Here is an 18848-nt window from a genome sequence, read left to right on the forward strand (position 1 = left end):
TCACCTGTGGCACGGACGCGGCCCGGAAGTGGAGCGCGACCCGGAAGTGGAAGAAGAAGGGGGCGCGACCCGGAAGTCCACGGTGCGAGGGTCAATATGCCGCTACCCGTCCAAGTCTTCAATTTGCAGGTACCGATGAAGTTTCGGGGGGGCGGCGGCGGCGGCGGGCTCGGGTTCGCCCCATACAAGGCGCTGCTGTTGTCTTTCCGTCCAGCGAGCAGGGCTGTGGTTGCGGGCGGGCAGGATCCCGCTGGGTCGCCGAGGAGGATCGCGCCCCTGCGGGGGATCAGCAGCGCGTGTGTCATTCTGGGTTGCCGCCCCAGGCGGAGCCCTTGAGGAAGGGGGCCAAGGGGGGGGGGGCGGGATACGCAAGAGGGTCGGAGGGCTCGGAATGTGGGCTCAGGGCCCCTGACCCGGGCGAGGGGAAAGGCCGTTGGCCGCGGTTACGGCCTGCCCTGCCGTCTCACGCCTTTGGTTCTGCCGCCGCCCTTGCACGGAACCCGGTTCTGGTTTTGGAGAAGCCGCGTCAGGGACCTCCGAGGGCCTGTGCTGCAACATGCCGCTTAATACCTGACAAGTGAAGGCAGATTGTTTCTGTTTTAATGCATGTCAGTGTGCACTGTGGAAACCACACGGTGTCATGAAATTTGCAGCTTGTTGGAAAGGCGTGGATGGACATAGTTCTTATGCTTCTGAATATCTTTAAGTGTAGACCCTTAAGTTTAAGACCCCCACCCACCCCTGAAATCGTGTGCTGCAGAGGAAATGGATGGGATTGAATGATCTTATCCCATGTGCAGGCCCACATCCTGATCTACGATAGCAATGGCTCAATGCAGTTATAATGTACCGTAGTTACTTGAATAGTAGAGACCTGTTTAATCTCCGCATTGCAAAATGCAGCTCCAGGGATGTTACAGATCCTGCACTCCTCATATTATGAGAAAATTAGTTCTACCAATGGAAATGTAGAATGATAATAATAATAATAATTGTTATTATTTTATTATTTATACCATGCCCATTTGGCTGGTTTCCCCAGCCACTCTAGGTGGCTTACATCATATATAAAAAAATCAAACACTTAAAACTTCCTAATACAGGGCTGCCCTCAGTTATATAGTTCTTTATCTCCTTGACATCTGGAGAATGTTCCACAAGGAGGGCATCACTACGGAGAAGGCCCTCTGCCTGGTTCCCTGTAACTTCCTTTTTGCAGTGAGGGAACCAGCAGAAGACTCTCAGAGGAGGACCTCAGTGTTCAAGCTGAACAATGGGGGTGGAGACGCTCCTCCAGGCATACTGGGCTGAGGCAGTTTACAGCTTTAAAGGTCGGCACCAAAGGTCCAGAGGATTTGGCTTTTATGTGTGGTACATTTTAGTAAATTGCGTATTTTATGGTTGATTCTCCTAATTGTTTATCTGCTTCCAAAAAGTGGTAGGATCAAAAACAACAAAAAACATGGTGCTTGAAATACAGTAGAGTCTTTCATAGAATCATAGAGTTGGAAGAGACCACAAGGGCCATCGAGTCCAACCCCCTACCAAGCAGGAAACACCATCAGAGCACTCCTGACATATGGTTGTCAAGCCTCTGCTTAAAGACCTCCAAAGAAGGAGACTCCACCACACTCCTTGGCAGCAAATTCCACTGTCGAACAGCTCTTACTGTCAGGAAGTTCTTCCTAATGTTTAGGTGGAATCTTCTTTCATACTGAGAGATCTGGCTGCAGCAGCTGTAACACAGTGGATAAATAAATAAATAACTCTCAAGGACTTGTCTCCTAGCAGCAACTCACGTCACAACTTGCCTCTGCTGTTTCAGCAATTTTTCTCTCTTCAGCTATGGTCTAACTAAAGAACAGTGTTGCGACTCTACACAGCATACCTGATCCCTTCAGGTGTTTTGACAACAGATTTTATTATAACTTTATAAAAGAAATATTTGTGTCTCTCCTCTAGCATACATTTTTGTGCTCTCCCCCCTCACCTGATGCTGGCATTTTCAGGTTGAATTTTGCAGATTGTGACTTAAATCTTGCTGCATGTGAAGATCAAAGCTAGATCACAGTGCATGTTCATCTTAAAATATTTTAGTTCCTGTCTTTCAAGTTTGTAATAGTCCATAAACATATTCTTTGCTATGTTCTACACCCTTTCTCAGCCATATTCCCCATTTTTCTCTTCAACACCTTTAGATAGTCATGAGAATTTTCTTGCAGTGGAAATGGGTTCAAAACAGCACTCATATCTGCTCAACAAGTTCTGTTTCCCATACTTTATATTTTGTGAGATGATAGAGGATTGGGAGATACTAACTGTGGATGCTAATGTGTCATTTTATGAAGGCATTGAATGCAAGTCAATGATGTCATGCAATTTGCTGCTCTTTAGTTGACAACAAAATACAGAGTTTTTATATCCAATCCTGTCTTTCTAGCGCTCACTTGCTGTGGCTGTGGAATGCTAACTACATAGCAGGAGTAGGGAACTTCAGGCCTGGGGGCCAGATGCAGCCCTCCAGCCTTTTCATTTGACCCTTGGAACTCTTCCCAAGCCACAACCCTCACTGGCGCTGCTTCACACCCCAAATTTTGCCTGTCTAGAAAGTGTTCCTTGGAATCTGATAATGCCTCTTGCTTGCCCACATGGAGGATAGAATTGGGTGTGTGTGTAGACACAAATATAAAATTAACGTTCATTGCTCTGCTTGCTTTGTCTCTGGCCCCACCCACCACTGCCACATGGCCCTGAGAAGGTTGCACAGAAGGAAATACAGCCCTCAGACTTAAAAAGGTTCCCTACTCCTTGCTGTGTATGGTAGGATGGACCAAGGGGCATGCAGCACAGTAATACAACAGTGAAATTAACAAACGCCTGCAATGAAAACTCGAGCATATTATTGTAGCCTAAGATGAGCAAGAGGCGTAATGTCTATGACTGCAGAGGCATTAATTACCTTTCTTTCCTTTAGCAGCCGGCGAGCTCTGTGTCAGGGCGAGGGGGTACAGAGAGTCAGGACAGGATGAGGGATAGTTCAGTTCCGAGCTCAGCTTCCTCGTCAGTGACAGATCTATACAACACCCCCCGCAGCAGTAGGTCAGAACTCTTCCTCCCAGGTACATCTGGAGACTTCAGCCTAAGTGCCTGCTTATCAGCCTGCACCCTGCTCTATGAGGTATCTCAAAGGAGAAAGCACTCAAGGATGACTGAGTGAGAATGACTTGACTTTTGCCAGCACTAAGCCATACTTGTTTAAAACGGTTCTTTTTTTTCTCTGAAGTGGGTACATCTTTTTCAAATGACAAGTGACTTTGCATTGTGTGGTTGAGCACAAACTTATAACAGCTAGAAGGATGGTGTATCTAGAAGAGGGATGATGGGGACAGGCTATAATCTGTCACAGAAGTTAATGTATCCTAAATAAATAATATCTGTTGTAAGTCACAAGACAGCTTGCAACATATTTAAAACAATAAAAATGTCATGCATCAAAACCACCCAAAGTAAAAAACAGCAACATGTATTATACACAAATTACCTTGAGATGGTTGTTTAGAAGGCAATTAATACATTGAATGTGATGGCGATGTTGTCCATCGCAAGAAACCAAGAGCTTTCATTTGGCATTTAAAGGCCAGCAAAGTAAGTGTTGAGTAGATTATAGGAGAGAGATGGCGTAGATGAGATGCAACCACTGAGAAAACCCTGTTACTGTTACAGAAGCCACCCAACTCGCCTCAGAAGGTGGGGTCACCTAGCGCCTGGTCTCTAATGAAGACCTAAATAATAACAAAGCATGGATCAGGTGATTCTTCGTATGAGTATGGGTTCCAATGTCAGTCCTGTGCACTATTGCTACAGGATCTAAAATTCCATGTTAACATCTCCATCTCCCTAACCTCTGCATCTGGAAAGCCCATCACTTAACAGAGCAAATGTTTTCGCTGCAGAAAGTCCAGAGGTAATTCCCTGGCATCTTCAGTTAAAGCAGCAGTGAGGAACCTCTGGCTGCATGTTTAGTTAGGCCCATCAAACCTTTCCATTTGGTCCATGAGGCAGTTTTGGCTAAGCCACACCCACCTGCCATAGTATACGATGTCAGGTGTGTGGCAGGTAAAGCTGCAGTTGAGCCAGAAGGGAGTTTTCAGGATTGGTGACACCTACGGAGTCCTGTGCATAGCACTTCATAAGCACTGCATCGGGGCTTCCAGAGTGCTGTACACAGGGTTTTGCAAGCCCTGAGGATTAAACAGTTGTTGGGACTTGCACTTTGCTGTGCCTATGCCCACGCAATTTGATTTGAAAATGCACAGGGGAAAACAGGTGAGCTGACGTTGTTGAGGTGTCAGGCGTATGAGCCGATTAGGTTGTCTGACATCTTTTAACTCAGGCGGAGAACTGAGCTTGTCCCTACCTCCTCTGGGCCTGTCAACTGAAGGAAGGGTCAGGCATGTTACTCAAAATCTGAAAGCCCCGACCTGATGACATCTAGTACCTGAAAACGTCAGCTGGCAGCTTCTTGCATTTTTAGTTTCCTCTGAAACTATAAGCTTAAAACTGAGGTTGAAACTGAAAATCTAGCAGCTTTATTTCATTCACATGCATATGTAGGGGTTGCATCCAATGCTCTGCATGCGTGGTTCTCCTGGTGCAATTGGACCTCAGTTCCATCTCCACCCACCCACCCACAATCTGCTCTGGGGGGTCACCCAACCCTCTGCAGCTGGTTTTGAGAGCATGGGGGCAGGAGGCTTGAGGGGACAGGTGAGGAGGCCACAGTAGGAAACTGCGAGCTGAGACAGGTGGACCTTTTGCCTGATTTAGATAGACTTGTATTCGTAAGGCCTAGGTATGTTGTAGAGGAGGGGGTTCTCAAACTGTGGTCCACAATCTTCATTCAGGTGGTTCACAGTGTGCCTGTTAAAATTTAGTTAAAAAGCCTACGGCATCTAGCACAGCACATTACAGTTACTCCAACAGGCAGACAACTCAAGACCCTCAGCAATTTTCAAGTGATCTGTGGGGAAAATATCTTGAGCACCGCTGTTTTAGAAGGTTCACAGAGATGTGACCTGTTCTAATTAGGATCAAGGCTAACCCCAGAACAAATGGCACCCTGGCAGTGAGCATCTTTAGTCACTTGATCAGCTTTCAAATTCCTTATTTCTTATTGCATTTGTAGCCCACACCATGACTTTGAAATGCATGTTTTGCTTTAGCACTATCATACCAGATAATAAATTAGCTTGCTAGGATCTGTAAATCTATATTTATTGGATTCTTTGTTTCAGCTGCTGAGTGATGAGTTCAATAGATAACCCATGAGCCACGATTGGTGGTTCTGCAGAATTATGAAATAACCCCACTCAACAAACCAAAGGATCCTTTTTTTTCCTTTGGCTTACTTTTGAGAGCATTATGCCCAAGATGCAGGTAGTGGTTAGAGATTTTAATATTGTCTTCAGCTGCATATTTGAATTTAGTGGAATTATATGTGTGTGTATTGATGCTTGTTCTGAGCTTTGACAGTGTAGTGGGCCATATAAATCAATGAAAAGGGTTGAGTGAATGAACTGTGAAGCAAGAGGATGCTCCTTTTTGGTTTCCTCAAATTGTTTACTCCTACCCCAAGCATAAAACTATTACAGCTATCCTTGATTCTTCAGAACACACATCCATAATGTCTTTGTGGAAATTATAAATACCTGGCTCTTACTGGGAAGGTGCCACTGAGCTTATCTTCTGGGGTTTTTTTTTTGTTGTTGTTTCTGTGATGGCTGCTGTTCAGAAAATCATCAGACCCCCTTGCACTTTCCTTTTTGAAAAAAACATTGAGATCAGAGAAATCTGATGAGTCATGCAGAGTGGGAGCAGTATTCCCGGCAAGTCTAGAGATCAAGCCTGGAGTTCAAGGGAATGGAACTCCAAGCAAAAGATGTGAAAGAGCAATGTTTGGGTTTCTAGCCATGCTATATCTGCTGGTGTATGAGGACCTCTTTCCCATGGGCTGGGAAGGAGCTTCCTAGCTTCTGCTTAACATATACACATTGCTGTTACAGGGTGCGGTGGAGCCCATGCAGATTGATGTAGACCCACAAGAAGATCAGCAAAATGCACCTGATATCAACTATGTGGTGGAGAACCCGACTCTGGTATGTGTTGGAGGGTAACAATGAGAAAGGAATTCTTAGGTCTGCTAAAAACTTATTTTATCCATCTAAGCCAGTGGTTCTCAAAGGGTGTGGCAGGAGAGGATGGCAAGTAAAGCAGGAAGATTCAAGGATAATCAATATTACTTTTCTGGGAATGATTCACGTTATGTGGCTGCATTGTGTTATACTTCCTGGATGTCCTATGATCATATCACAAAGCAGTTGTGTTCTGTTTTTATAAAGCAAGCAATGCTAGGAGTTGTTTTTCATTTCCCCCTCCAATGTATTTCTTATCAATAAAAGAAATGGTGTGGCACCAGCAAATTTTTGTTCTGAAGGTATAGCCCAGAGGAAAAAGTTAGATAACCAGTGATCAAAGGACATGCTTTGGATAGGTAGATAGCTAGATAGCTAGATAGATAGATAGATAGATCTATCCAAAGTAGCACAGAGGAATGCGTACTGTCAGCACAAGGATTTCCACTTACACAGTGGGACCCATCCTCCCTCGCCACCTCCCACACCCCCCTAAATCTTTTCCAGGGGGTCCTCCAATCTTCCAGAGCAAGTTTGAGGAGGGCACGGGGTTTGTTCAGGGGAAAGAGAGTGGGAGAATGTCTCATTGCACAACTGAAAATCCTTGTGCTGATTGGACGTGTTGCTTGGATACCTCCCATAATGTTTGATTATTCATTATTATTATATTTATTTCTGTTCTGCCTTTTCCCTGTACTGGGGCTCAAGGCGTCTTACACAAATTAAAACAACACACAGAGAAATGTTTCATCTGCATGGATTTTCCAACTAGACATTTATTTTGTTTGTTATATTTTCCTTACCCAGTTTCTGCATGGTCTTCCTGAGCTGCACAAACATTTGCTCTGAGTTCAGGTAGCATGGGATGATGTGAGCATGGGGCAAATGTGAGCTGGACAAGAAATTACGGCATCTTGACCAACTGGCAAGATTACCATGAATCTTATACATAGTCCTGCCTCTTCTGAAATGAGTTAACACATCCCCTTGATGCCACTATTCCTGATTTCTCACTGTTCTAAATTTCTCCCCCCCCCCCAGTATACTATTATGAAGCAATTTTACATTTCAACCCTCCTGTTCCAAGGCTCCCGTAGGAGTTGTATTCTGCACCTGCCATGCACAGATCCTTGCCCTGTAGAGTGGAGAAAACAGCAAGGATGAGATGAATGCCATTAAACCATTCTCATAAAGCAGGGGTGGGGAGACTTTGGCCCTCCAGATGTTGCTGGACTCCAACTCCCTAACAACATCTGGTGGGCTCCCCACCTCTGTCACAAAGGAACAGAATCCGCTGCATGGTTCTTACTTGCTGCAGGAGATAGTCAAATGACAGTGGAAGAATCCTACAATTCTAAGTGCAGGGGAGGACAGCTTGCTATCTGGGGCATTGCTTTCTGCTGTAAATGATCATTTTCTTGTTGTGCTGTGGCCCACAGGATCTGGAGCAGTATGCAGCAAGTTACAGCGGCTTGATGAGGATCGAGCGGCTGCAGTTCATTGCAGACCACTGCCCGCAACTGCGAGTAGAATCCCTCAAGATGGCCCTCTCCTTTGTCCAAAGAACATTCAATGTTGATGTTTATGAAGAAATTCACCGGAAGTTGACTGAAGCCACCAGGTATTAAGATGAAGAAACACTGAAAATAAACCTCTGGTTTGTGAGAATCCCCATACTGGTCAAATGACCCTGCATAGATCAATTCTGCAACTGCCTCTAATTTCAGTGTTTGTGCTTACTTGCAAGGTAGTGCGTGCACCCCATCCTCCCAAAGAGAGTTTTCTGTGTTTTTCTTCTTGTGTTTGTTAATTTGAGTTGCCCGTAGCCAGTAATGTCCTGTGAACAAACTACATGAAGAGAGGAGCAGCTCTGTCCAAAATTGAACTTTGTGCAATTATGGCACTGTAGTTAGCTTCTGGTCCTCCTGGTTCTTTGATTGTGATCTTTAATAATACAGTGGTACCTCTGGTTACGCACTTAATCTGTTCCGGAGGTCCGTTCTTAACCTGAAACCGTTCTTAACCTGAGGTACCACTTTAGCTAATGGGGCCTCCTGCTGCCACCGTGCTGCCAGCGCGTGATTTCTGTTCTCATCCTGAGGTAAAGTTCTTAACCCAACGTACTACATCCGGGTTAGCGGAGCAGTATCGAAGTGTTTGTAACCCGAGGTGTTTGTAACCTGAGGTACCACTGTAATAATAATAATACTAATCTTAAGTCACATACATGCATGCTACTGTCCTTAACTGAAACTAATTATGAAGCAAAGTAGGCTGAATTCCCATTCTCCGTTCCATATTCCCAAGTAACTCTCCTATCCATTAACCAGTTTTTGTTACTTTTATCACAGTCTCTTTTATTGTATCCATGTGACTTACATGCCTCGTTTTATCATAGTTTACACACCATAAGGCCCCTTGCTTCTATACTAAACTTCCACTGTATTTGGACTTTAAACTATTGCATTATAGGTATGTGCGGACTTCCACTGTTTCTTCAGTTAGAAAACTGTTTATAGAGTTGCATTAAGCAAACCGTTATTTATATTTTTCTAAATCAAGAGAGTTTTTGTCAAGTACTGGATCAACATCTTTAAAAACTGGCTGGATGACACACTTTGCTAATGGTTATGATTCCCCCCTCCCCCCCACTCTTACAGCATCAAACTCTTGATAGCTCATTTATTGCCCTTGATAACAGTGAATTGTGTGCCTCCCCTTACTATCTGTCTGCTGCTTTTTTTCCAGAGAGTTACAAAACACACCTGATGCTGTCCCAGATGGAGGAATAGAGCCCCCTCCTCTAGACACGGCGTGGGTTGAAGCTACACGCAAAAAAGCTCTTCTTAAGCTGGAAAAGCTAGACACGGATTTAAAGAACTATAAAGGGAACTCAATCAAGGAAAGCATCAGGTGATCAGCTGTAACAAAGATGCCTTTACTCGGGAACAACTAGTTCTCCGTTCGAAGCAACATTTTGTATCCAAAGGAATCAAATTGTTTTGTGAATTTGCATGCACTTCAAAAAACAGTTTTAATGAAATGCATCATTCGTACGATTCACTGGTAGATAATCCCATGAAAACAGACCTGTCCAGGACTCAAGTTGCACAGGTGACCTATTCAGAGAAAAGGTTTTCACATGTGCACACACACAAAGCCATTCTAGAAACCACCTTGTGAGTGTTAACATGTCTTTCTGAACTGCTTCCCACTAAGAGTTCCACCCACCCAAATATACTTTGCTATTTAAGGGAGTTGTGGGAGGGATGTGGGTGGCACTATGGGTTAAACCACAGAGCCTAGGACTTGCCGATCAGAAGGCCGGTGGTTCGAATCCCCGCGACGGGGTGGGCTCCCGTTGCTCAGTCCCTGCTCCTGCCAACCTAGCAGTTCGAAAGCACGTCAAAGTGCAAGTAGATAAATAGGTACCGCTCCCGCGGGAAGGTAAACGGCGTTTCCGTGCAATGCTCTGGTTTGCCAGAAGCAGCTTAGTCATGCTGGCCACATGACCCGGAAGCTGTATGCTGGCTCCCTCAGCCAATAAAGCGAGATGAGCGCCGCAACCCCAGAGTTGGTCACGACTGGACCTAATGGTCAGGGGTCCCTTTACCTTTACATATGTGTCTCCTACTTCTATAATTTCTACAGAAGCTCATTACTTTAGTTTTGTGTTGGGCTTGTGAATATTCTGGAATCAGATACATGTTTGGAAGCAGCTGTTTGGGAAGAGCAGAGAGAGGGCTTTGTAGCAGGAAACTATTGAGGAGATGATTGTGATAGCGATGCTAGAGTCTTTACAAATGATGACTGGCTCTGTCATGCTTGATATTCTGCACCTTGCCAAAAATATAGAGAAATGCCTTTATTCTGTGCATCTGTTAACTCTGAATAAGCACAGCCTTTTGCCTGAGCATGTTATCCAGCAGCTGGACTTGTTAGGTCAGGGCTGTGCTCTGGCCTTGTTTTGAGTTGTAAGTTTGGGGGTGGGCTATGTGTTTTGTATCCTGGCTTATTCATTTTGCAGCTGCCATCATCCCTTCTTTCTAGGAGAGGCCATGATGACTTAGGAGATCACTACCTTGACTGCGGGGACCTCAGCAATGCCCTGAAATGTTATTCGCGAGCCCGCGATTACTGCACCAGCGCAAAGCACGTTATCAACATGTGCCTCAATGTTATCAAGGTAAAGTACAATATATGTCAGTGGTCCTTTTCAAATGGGACACACTTGTGGAATTTCGCCTTTATTCAAGATACACTCTACCTGCTGCACATCATCAAATGAAATCTTCTTTTCTCTCCCCCACCACCTGGAACTTACAGCCTGATGACCCATCAAGAGAAATTAGTTTCTTCATTTACAGATGTGCCTATTAGAGAGACAAAATTCCCAGGGAATGGGAGCTTTGCCTCTTACTCAGTGTCAGGGGCTGGACTGAGGAAGAATGGTGGGAGCCACCCCCTTCTCCTGAACCTTCCCAAGGGCAGGAGGATAGAATTGATTTAGAACAGTGGTTTGCAGAGGGGCATAGTCCAGAGGAGAAAAGCTGGGAAATACTGGGTGAGGAACAGCTAGAAGAAGGCACACCAGGAGAGAGACAGTTGGCAGATTCAGTGTCCTTGGACAGCATTCCTGACCGCCCCCCCCCCTTTCGCCTAGGACTAGACAGGCTCTGAGAGTGATAGAAAAGAAAGCGCAGAGGCAACAAGCTCAGGTTAGCCGACGCAGCAGTAACATAGATTAATGGAGATGGAGGGGGTGAACCTTAAGTGGGAGCAACGCCATTTTTAGAGGGATATGCATTCCTTTGTCTCTCGCTGTGATTATTAAAGAAACTCTGGTAAGAACGCTCCTTTTGTGTGATCTTTTTAATCACTGCCACCGGGGAAGGGATCCGATTCCCTGAAGCCTGAGACTCAGCTTTTATTGCAGTGCTACAGTCTGTTTTCTTCCTCTTGCAGGTCAGTGTTTACCTCCAGAACTGGTCCCACGTCCTGAGCTATGTGAGCAAAGCCGAGTCCACGCCAGAAATTGCAGAGGTAGTAAGCTTTTTACAACATGACTATTGCCACCAACCCAGGTCCGTGCCTTTTATTTTTACTTCATTTTTTAACAGCCATTCTTCCAGCCACACACGAGAGAGTAGAGGTCCCCCCCTCTCATTTTACCCTCACAACAGCCCTGTGAGGTAGCACAGGCTGAGAAAGGCCATCCAGCAGGGTTCATGGCTGAATGGGAATTTTTAAGCCAGGTCTCCCCACTTCTACTCTTAACTGCTATGCTGTGTTAGCTCTCAGTATGGTATGTGGGGCCCTGGATTTATGCCCTGAGGCTTCATAATTTCCTTGTCAAATATTGGACCTCAGTGCCCCACAGGAGGATTGTGACGGCAAATTAACTAATACTGCGTTTTGCGGGGTTCTAATGCACCCCTTGAACAGAGACCCTGTTTCCTTTTCATCCTGCTTGGTGTTCCTTGTTGAGCTCTGGGTGCCTTTTCAGACTTGGGTCATGCTGGGAGCCAAGGAGATTGCATAGCAGAAGTGCTTCCTCAGACGGGTTTAACAGAAGGAATTAACAAAAAAAAGCTGCTGTTTATTTGCTGAATCTCTTCCTCCTCCCTCTCTAGCAAAGAGGAGAACGTGACAGCCAGACACAGGCAATCCTCACCAAATTGAAGTGTGCCGCAGGTGAGTGAATTGCATGCCTCATAGATACATCATATGCCCTTAGTGATCAGACTTGCTGTGTGCAGAAACAGCACAGCATTTAGGCATAACAAACTTTCTTGCTTGCTTTTTCTACTCCATGATAGAGCAGGGCAAATTTAGTTTTAGTTCCCCTTCTTCTGGCCTTAGATGTGTGGAAAGGTGTGGAGCTCCTCTTCTAGGTTTCTGTGTGACCCTACCAGTGTGTCTCTCCTAACACATGCAAGCAGTTTCTTGGACAGAAGACTAATTGTTAAGTCTGGTTTCTAGGCTTGGCGGAACTTGCTGCCCGGAAATACAAGCAAGCAGCAAAGTGCTTCCTGTTGGCCTCATTTGATCACTGTGATTTCCCTGAGGTAAGCATTAGGCAGAGATATTGAGAGCTGGGGAAGCTGTGGGGTTGGTGTGAGGGGAAGATGCCAGATAGCTGTGGCCTGTTCCTAATATGGCCTGATTTGCGAGGAGGGACCATGTTCTTCCTTGATTTTTCTGAGTGTCTTGAAGACCAGCTTTTCTGTGGGCATGTGAACAGAGCAGGGTTCAGACTACCTAGCTGTCTACACCTGTAGCTATCCTTGAAGATCACTTCTTCAGAGGCTTCCTCTCCTCTCTTTTTCTAGCTGCTGTCCCCTAGCAATGTGGCCGTGTATGGTGGCCTCTGTGCATTAGCCACCTTTGACCGTCAGGAATTGCAGCGTAATGTCATCTCCAGCAGGTGAGAGCTTTGGAGGACCTTGGGCATGAAATAGGCCAACTGAATTAGAGCTGTGTTTTGTTTTTTGTTTGTTTGTTTCCTTTTGGGTTCTGAGTTGCTCTTAGTCTTTGGTAAGCAATTTAGTTAGATGACTTCCCGAAGGTCCTGGATTTGATTTCTAGCTCGTCGTTTGAGTGGTGCTCTTAGTCTGTTTGTAGACTTCCCAGAGGCATTTAGTTGCCCACTGCTGAAAACAGCATGCTGGACTAAATGAACTTATGTTCCTAAGCCACTGTGTCTAGGTGTTAATTTCCCTGTTTGAGAATAGAGAACAGTGACATGTCTGCACTGTGCTAATGTGAGAGAGAACAAGAAAAGGATGGTGAAGCCCTTGCGAGTTAAAAGGAAGAATGCAGGGCAATTGCATTTGGTTTCCTGTGGGTGTGTGGAGCTTGGAGCAAACCAATGATGAGGAGAGGTTAGGCAGGTTTCTCTCCTCCCACCAGTCCTCTACTCCCAATATCCATCCTGTGACTTCTTTTCGAATTAAAAAAATAAAAGTCTGAAAGAAGAATGGTAGAACTGTCTGGCCCCTGAGCAAGGCTGAGTTCTGGGCAGACATGCCTCCCCATAACTAGGGACCACATCTCCCAAGATGCAGAAGAACCTATTGCAGCCTTCCCTAACCTGAGGGGAAGTTTTGGCCTATCGGTTTATTGACTCATTCTTTTTCAACCTTTTCTGCACAATCGCCATAGAAACCAACATGTGCCATTCTTGTAGGGGAGAGGGATCCTAGGCTCTTTTTAAAAGGGTGTGGGAAGTGGATGACTCTGTGCTCTGACCCACTGTATCTGCAGCTCCTTCAAACTCTTCTTAGAGCTGGAGCCACAGGTGCGGGACATCATCTTCAAGTTCTACGAATCCAAATACGCCTCATGTCTCAAAATGCTGGATGAGATGAAGGTGAGTCCCAGAGAGCTGAGCTCTCTCTGTGTGTTGCTGGATATATATATATATATTGCAGCATAGTTTTTATTCATTTTCATCTATGTCAAGCTATGGTTTCCTCAAGCCAGGAAGAACTGATTAATTAAAAGGAGTCCAACGTGCCTTCCAGGCTTGTCCCTTAGTGCCAAAACCATGGTTTGGCATTATGTCTGACCTGAGCCCAATAGGTTAGCCTCTCCAAGTAGCTTTATTGCAAACTACCTGCATCTGCTAAGCTCAGACTGGCAGCAAAATAAAACACAGGAATATTTAAAGCTATGTGTGTAAATATGTACGTTCGTAGAGAGATCTTTTCCATGTCTAAATAAAGAAAAGTGGGGGGGGGGGGGGACAAATGTCGCTTGAGGAAAAGGCTCTGCATGCATATGTAGCTTTAGCTGCTGGCCTGAAATTACACTGCCCTGATGGTGAAAGCAGTTACATAAAATAAATGTATCCACTGCTTACTTATCATCTCCCTACTCTCTTTAGCTGTTTTATGAAGACTGTGCTTGTTCGGAATTGGTCAACATAGAGAGGGCAGAATTCCTCTCTCTCTTCTGTACTAGCTGGGATCAGTTTTCTCTAGGTTAATAGCAGTCAGTACAAATGTTGTGTATCTTTTGTTGGATGTGAAATATCGCTATAGCCACCACTCAGGCTATGAGGTGCACCTGACAATGCCTTTGTAACCTTTAATAGCTAGACCTATTTTGCATTAGTATTTTGCTAACTTCACAAATACATGTCTCTTGCTGTGTCGGGGGTGAAGGGTTCGGGAGAGCTTTAAGTGTCAATTCTTCCTGACATACTCAATTCTGCACAGGATAATCTGCTGCTGGATATGTACCTGGCACCTCACGTGAGAACACTTTATACGCAGATTCGAAACCGCGCCCTCATCCAGGTAATGCCATCCTAATGATTGCTTTCCTATTGTCCTTACTGGTCTTTTTTGGTCCCTCGCAGAAGCGCAGCATAGAGGGCCATTAATGGACATTTTCATTCTCTGCTCCTTTCCCGTTCTCAGTATTTCAGCCCCTATGTGTCAGCAGACATGCGGAAGATGGCCACTGCCTTCAACACCACGGTGGCAGCTTTAGAGGACGAGCTCACTCAGCTGATCCTAGAAGGATTGATTAATGCCAGAATAGACTCTCACAGCAAAGTGAGTACCGGTCACATCCAAACTAAACCTCCCTGACTGCTGCTGCTGCTGAAAGCTAATGGCTTGTTACTGTAGCGATAAAACCCTGAGGGGGGAATTACCAATGCAAGGCCTGCATGAGGGCTTTGCTTGCACCATGAGGCTTCCCCCAATCTCCTCCCCACCCCCACCCCCTTGATATTGGCTGGGATGGTGGGGGGAATTGGGACAACCTCCGGAAGAGGGGATTGGGGGTGTTGTTCTATCTGGCAAGCTGCAATGCTTGCATAGATGGGACTTTTGCCATAGCACGATGATCCATTCCACCCTGAATGCTCCACACATTTCTTTCTCTGTAAACCAATTTAAAAATAAGCCAGTGCCACATGAAAGCCCAAACTGGGTGCTAAAAAAGGCCTGCTTAAAATCCCAATTGTGGCACAAAAGTTTTCAGGATATTTAGGCTAGTACAAGAATTGCAGAAGGCTGGTTTTTTATCAAAAAGGATTTAGTTGGGGGGGGGTTATAAACAATGGAGAGGAAAGGGGGTTCTCCAAGATGCACAAGCCATACCTCCTTGTCCCTAGAACTCCTCCCTCAGTTCCATTCTGGCTTCTGAGCTTCTGTCCAGCATGTCGTTTCATTTTTGAATGCTAGAAACCACCACTCTTTTCATTTTAAACTTCGGAGTTTAAAGTTCTCTTCCACAAAGGCAACTTCATAGTGTCCTTGTTTCCAGCAAATCAGACACTGTCCCTCCAGTGAGCGTCAGGGGCTTGGGTGGCTGCTGTCCTAAAGGGTGCTGTGAGCCCTTCAACTTTCCTGTGTTTTTTTTGTAGATTTTATATGCACGGGATGTTGATCAGCGTAGTACTACCTTTGAGAAGTCCTTGCTGATGGGGAAGGAGTTTCAGCGTCGCGCCAAAGCTATGATCCTACGAGCAGCTGTCCTGCGTAACCAGATCCATGTGAAGGTCAGCAAAGGGTTAACTTTTTTAACGGTTTTTATGTTTCATTGCTGTAAATTGCAGACCTAACGGTATATAAATATTTAACAAATAAAGAGGCTCTAAATTCTGGGCAGGGGCTTGCTACTTCTAAAAGTACTGGGCGATCTGGCAGAGTTTTGTGTGTGAATATTAAGTCAGAAGCATTGGGGGGTCAAGCTGATACGTACCATTTGAGCCAGCATTTCTCTTAAATGCCCTGAATAGCTTTACCTTACAAATGTAGCTATTTACAAGCAACTAAGGTAGTTTTCATGAATTCCACTCATATTGATCCAGAGCAGATTCCAACATATAATTAGCAGAGTCAAAACTTAAAAACATTGCAGGATTCCGAAAAAAATAGACTAGAGGCAATTAATATTTCATCCAGCAGAGCTTTACTGCTACTGAAGGCAAATGAACATAATGGGCACAAATCCAATACATTCAGGATTGGCACTGTCCATAAGAAATCCAGTTGCTGCAAACTTAAAATAACTTATAACACTAAGCATATTATACACAGAACACCACAGCAGAAGGAAAGAGAGATAGAAAGTGAAACCCAGGCTCCTTCTGGCCCTATTATTATAGTCAGCATGACCTTGACGGAAAGAGATGACAGAACCAGTTTAAGCCAGCTGTACTCAGCTTCTCTGAAGGAATAAACCAAACATCATGAACCCTCTGCTTGTTTCTAGGCAGAATAGAAACTTTGTATGTCAGCTAGAAACTTCCAGCTTGCACCAGTTTCTTTCACAGAGAGAAGCTTTCAGAACCCTCTTGAATTAATTAGAATAGGAAAGATCTCTACATATCAAATCAATACTTTCTGTATCAAGAAATGCAAACTGATAGCAGTATCCAATTCTCCAACTCTGCTGCCGTAACAAAATTCTGGGAATGCTGTGGAACTTCTTCTTTCTCTTCTGTCCAGTCTCTCGTGTGCCCTCAAGAGACTTGCCTTGGAGACTTGGGGGACCTTCCAGAGCACATTTTTGGGGTATTTTGGATTGTGGGGGAGTAGAGCTGAAAATAATACCAATATTTTTCATATCTGGCAACCAATGCACCTCTTTGGTTTCAGGTAGTACATGGGTAGAGGAGTCAGTTTAGCCGTAATCAAGTATACACTTCCAGAGTCAACATTAAATATATTGCTTCTGGTAAATGAGCCACCATAGCTGCTAGAGGGCCATGGAAATTTGAGGCTTTTTAGACTTGACTACCCATGTACCATCCAAAACCAAAGGGGCACATTGGTTGCCAGAGGTTATTTTTCCCCCAGCTCCCCTACCCCACTAGGAGGGCGAGAGGAAACAGAAGTCCTGTTGTGCCAGCACAACCAAATGCACAGAGCACTGGATACAATCTATCCCCCTTAAAAAAATAAATTTATAAGACTAAAAAATAAATAAATTTGCCTCGGTGCAAAATGACAGTTCATGTTGTAGCTGCAATATTTAAGGCAGGAATGGGAAACCTTGGACAGGGTTGGGGAGCCTCAAGATGTTTTAACAGCAAACTGAGCATAGTCAAAATGCAGAGTGTTGTTGGCTGGTTTACAAGGGGAAAGCTCAGCTTGCTGCAAAACAAGGCGTTTGTGCCACACTCCTCTTCAGGGTGATGAAGTGCCAAGGATCATTCAGTTTGACCACAGTTTATCATGGGACCAACCAGAATGTGAGATGTGCAAGGTCTGGATTGCTAATCTCCTGTTATTTTCTCCCAAGATGAAATGTCTATAAACTTTTCCATATTTAACCAGCAATTTCTACAGCTCACTGCTGAGGTAGGAAGCCCTTCCCTCGAAGGACAACTCATTGGAATAACTGGATACAGGGAATAATCCCGTCTCGAACCATTCTGTTGTTTTGGGGGAAACGTAGTCGCTGCTCATTCGGCCCCGGTCTGGGGTTTTCCTCCACTTGCCTGCAACCACGGACCCTTGTGGGTTGGGGAGAGAAGGTGTCTTCCCATCTTATCGTTCCCTGGGCCTGCGGCCTCTCTCTCTCTCTTTTTCTTGCAGTCTCCTCCGAGAGAAGGAAGCCAAGGTGAACTCACTCCAGCAAACAGCCAGTCCCGGATGAGCACCAACATGTGAAGCTCTCTGAATCTCCAAGAGACTCTTCCTTCCCCCGCACACCCAGGGCCATGTGTATCCAGCATCCAAGCCACCAACTGTTCCTTGGTGCCTTTTTGGACTCTCTAGGTGTGGGAGGGGCAGGACTGTCAGGGGAGTCTGCCTTTAGAGTCTGATAATTCCTCTTAGAACAGAAACTTCCATTAGATGCAGCACGTCGAGAATACGCGAGCATGTGAGAGTGCCGGGGTGCACCTTCCCCTTCCCCCAGGGTATTTCACAAACGGGGGCTTATCTTAAGCTGCCAACAGAGCTTTCTGGGGTTTCCTTCCCGTAAATGATATGTAACCTGAATCTGGAGGAACAAGTGTGTTCCCGTAGAACTTCATTCACACCGACACATTGTCTCAGACCCGGAGAGTCCCCCTGGGGCAACATCCAGCAGGAAACCTAGCGTCAGCTCCATTCCCTCACTCTCCAAGGCTTGTGTTTGCATTTACCCTGGGTCGGCTCCATTTCAATCTGTTCTTCCCGTTTTAAAAGGTGTGCGCTCTGGCTTGTTCTCACATCCCTGGCCTGGTTTTGACTGTGGTTTTCAATGTTCGTCACCCAATTTTACTGCTGTAGTGTATGGTGGCTTTCTAGCCTTTGGGGACGCTAATAGAGAGAGTAAAATGACATTAAAGTACATCCATCTGCGTCTAGGCAGGAACCTGCTTGCCCGGGTGTCGGCACTCTTGACACCACTTTTTATTTATCCCTTACAGAAAAGGGTTGTGGGTCACAGGCCAGACTCGGGACTGTGTTCTCTTAATGAGCATTGTTTAAATGTTTGAATATTCCACAGTGACTTCCGTTTGGGGTTCATTCGTTGGTGTTTATCCCAAGGACAAAAGTTGCAAATTTGAACCTAGCCCTTGACAACTCAACTTTCTACAGGCACTGTTAATGCTGTTTAGTTTAAATCAAAGTTCTCTCCTATGCATTAAAAAGCATAATTGTAAAGATAACCTTCAGATTGGAGCATTGGTTCTTTTTTTCC

The 18848-nt window shown here is 45.2% G+C and overlaps 1 protein-coding gene across 4 annotated transcripts; it reads left to right on the top strand.

The window, feature by feature from the left end:
- The first annotated feature begins 1 nt into the window (after nt 1).
- On the top strand, nt 2-18816 carry GPS1 (G protein pathway suppressor 1). 4 transcript variants are annotated; one of them, XM_081851142.1, is made up of 15 exons: nt 2-129; nt 2975-3178; nt 6063-6155; nt 7631-7812; nt 8940-9104; nt 10242-10377; nt 11157-11234; nt 11825-11885; nt 12174-12259; nt 12524-12618; nt 13458-13563; nt 14414-14494; nt 14618-14755; nt 15574-15708; nt 17753-18816. In XM_081851142.1, exons 1-15 carry the CDS (start codon nt 97-99, stop codon nt 17825-17827), a joined length of 1668 nt encoding a protein of 555 aa, XP_081707268.1. In that variant the 5' UTR covers nt 2-96; the 3' UTR covers nt 17828-18816. The 4 variants fall into 4 exon arrangements, with proteins under 4 accessions (XP_081707268.1, XP_081707270.1, XP_081707269.1 ...); XM_081851143.1 differs by having other exon boundaries at nt 18-129; nt 2978-3178; XM_081851144.1 differs by lacking the exon at nt 2975-3178 and having other exon boundaries at nt 5-129.
- Nucleotides 18817-18848: the final 32 nt, after the last annotated feature.

The sequence above is a fragment of the Podarcis erhardii genome (assembly GCF_964252035.2).
Source record: "Podarcis erhardii genome assembly, chromosome: 2".
Classification (NCBI taxonomy): Eukaryota; Metazoa; Chordata; class Lepidosauria; order Squamata; family Lacertidae; genus Podarcis; species Podarcis erhardii.

What these genes read in the sequence shown, in the direction of transcription:
- GPS1 (XM_081851142.1), top strand. Translation starts at nt 97, where the DNA reads ATGCCGCTACCCGTCCAAGTCTTCAATTTGCAG. An exon ending in GAAACCGCGCCCTCATCCAG is followed by an intron (nt 14,495 to 14,617) that starts GTAATGCCATCC and finishes TCCCGTTCTCAG; the next exon opens with TATTTCAGCCCCTATGTGTC. An exon ending in GTAACCAGATCCATGTGAAG is followed by an intron (nt 15,709 to 17,752) that starts GTCAGCAAAGGG and finishes TTTTTCTTGCAG; the next exon opens with TCTCCTCCGAGAGAAGGAAG.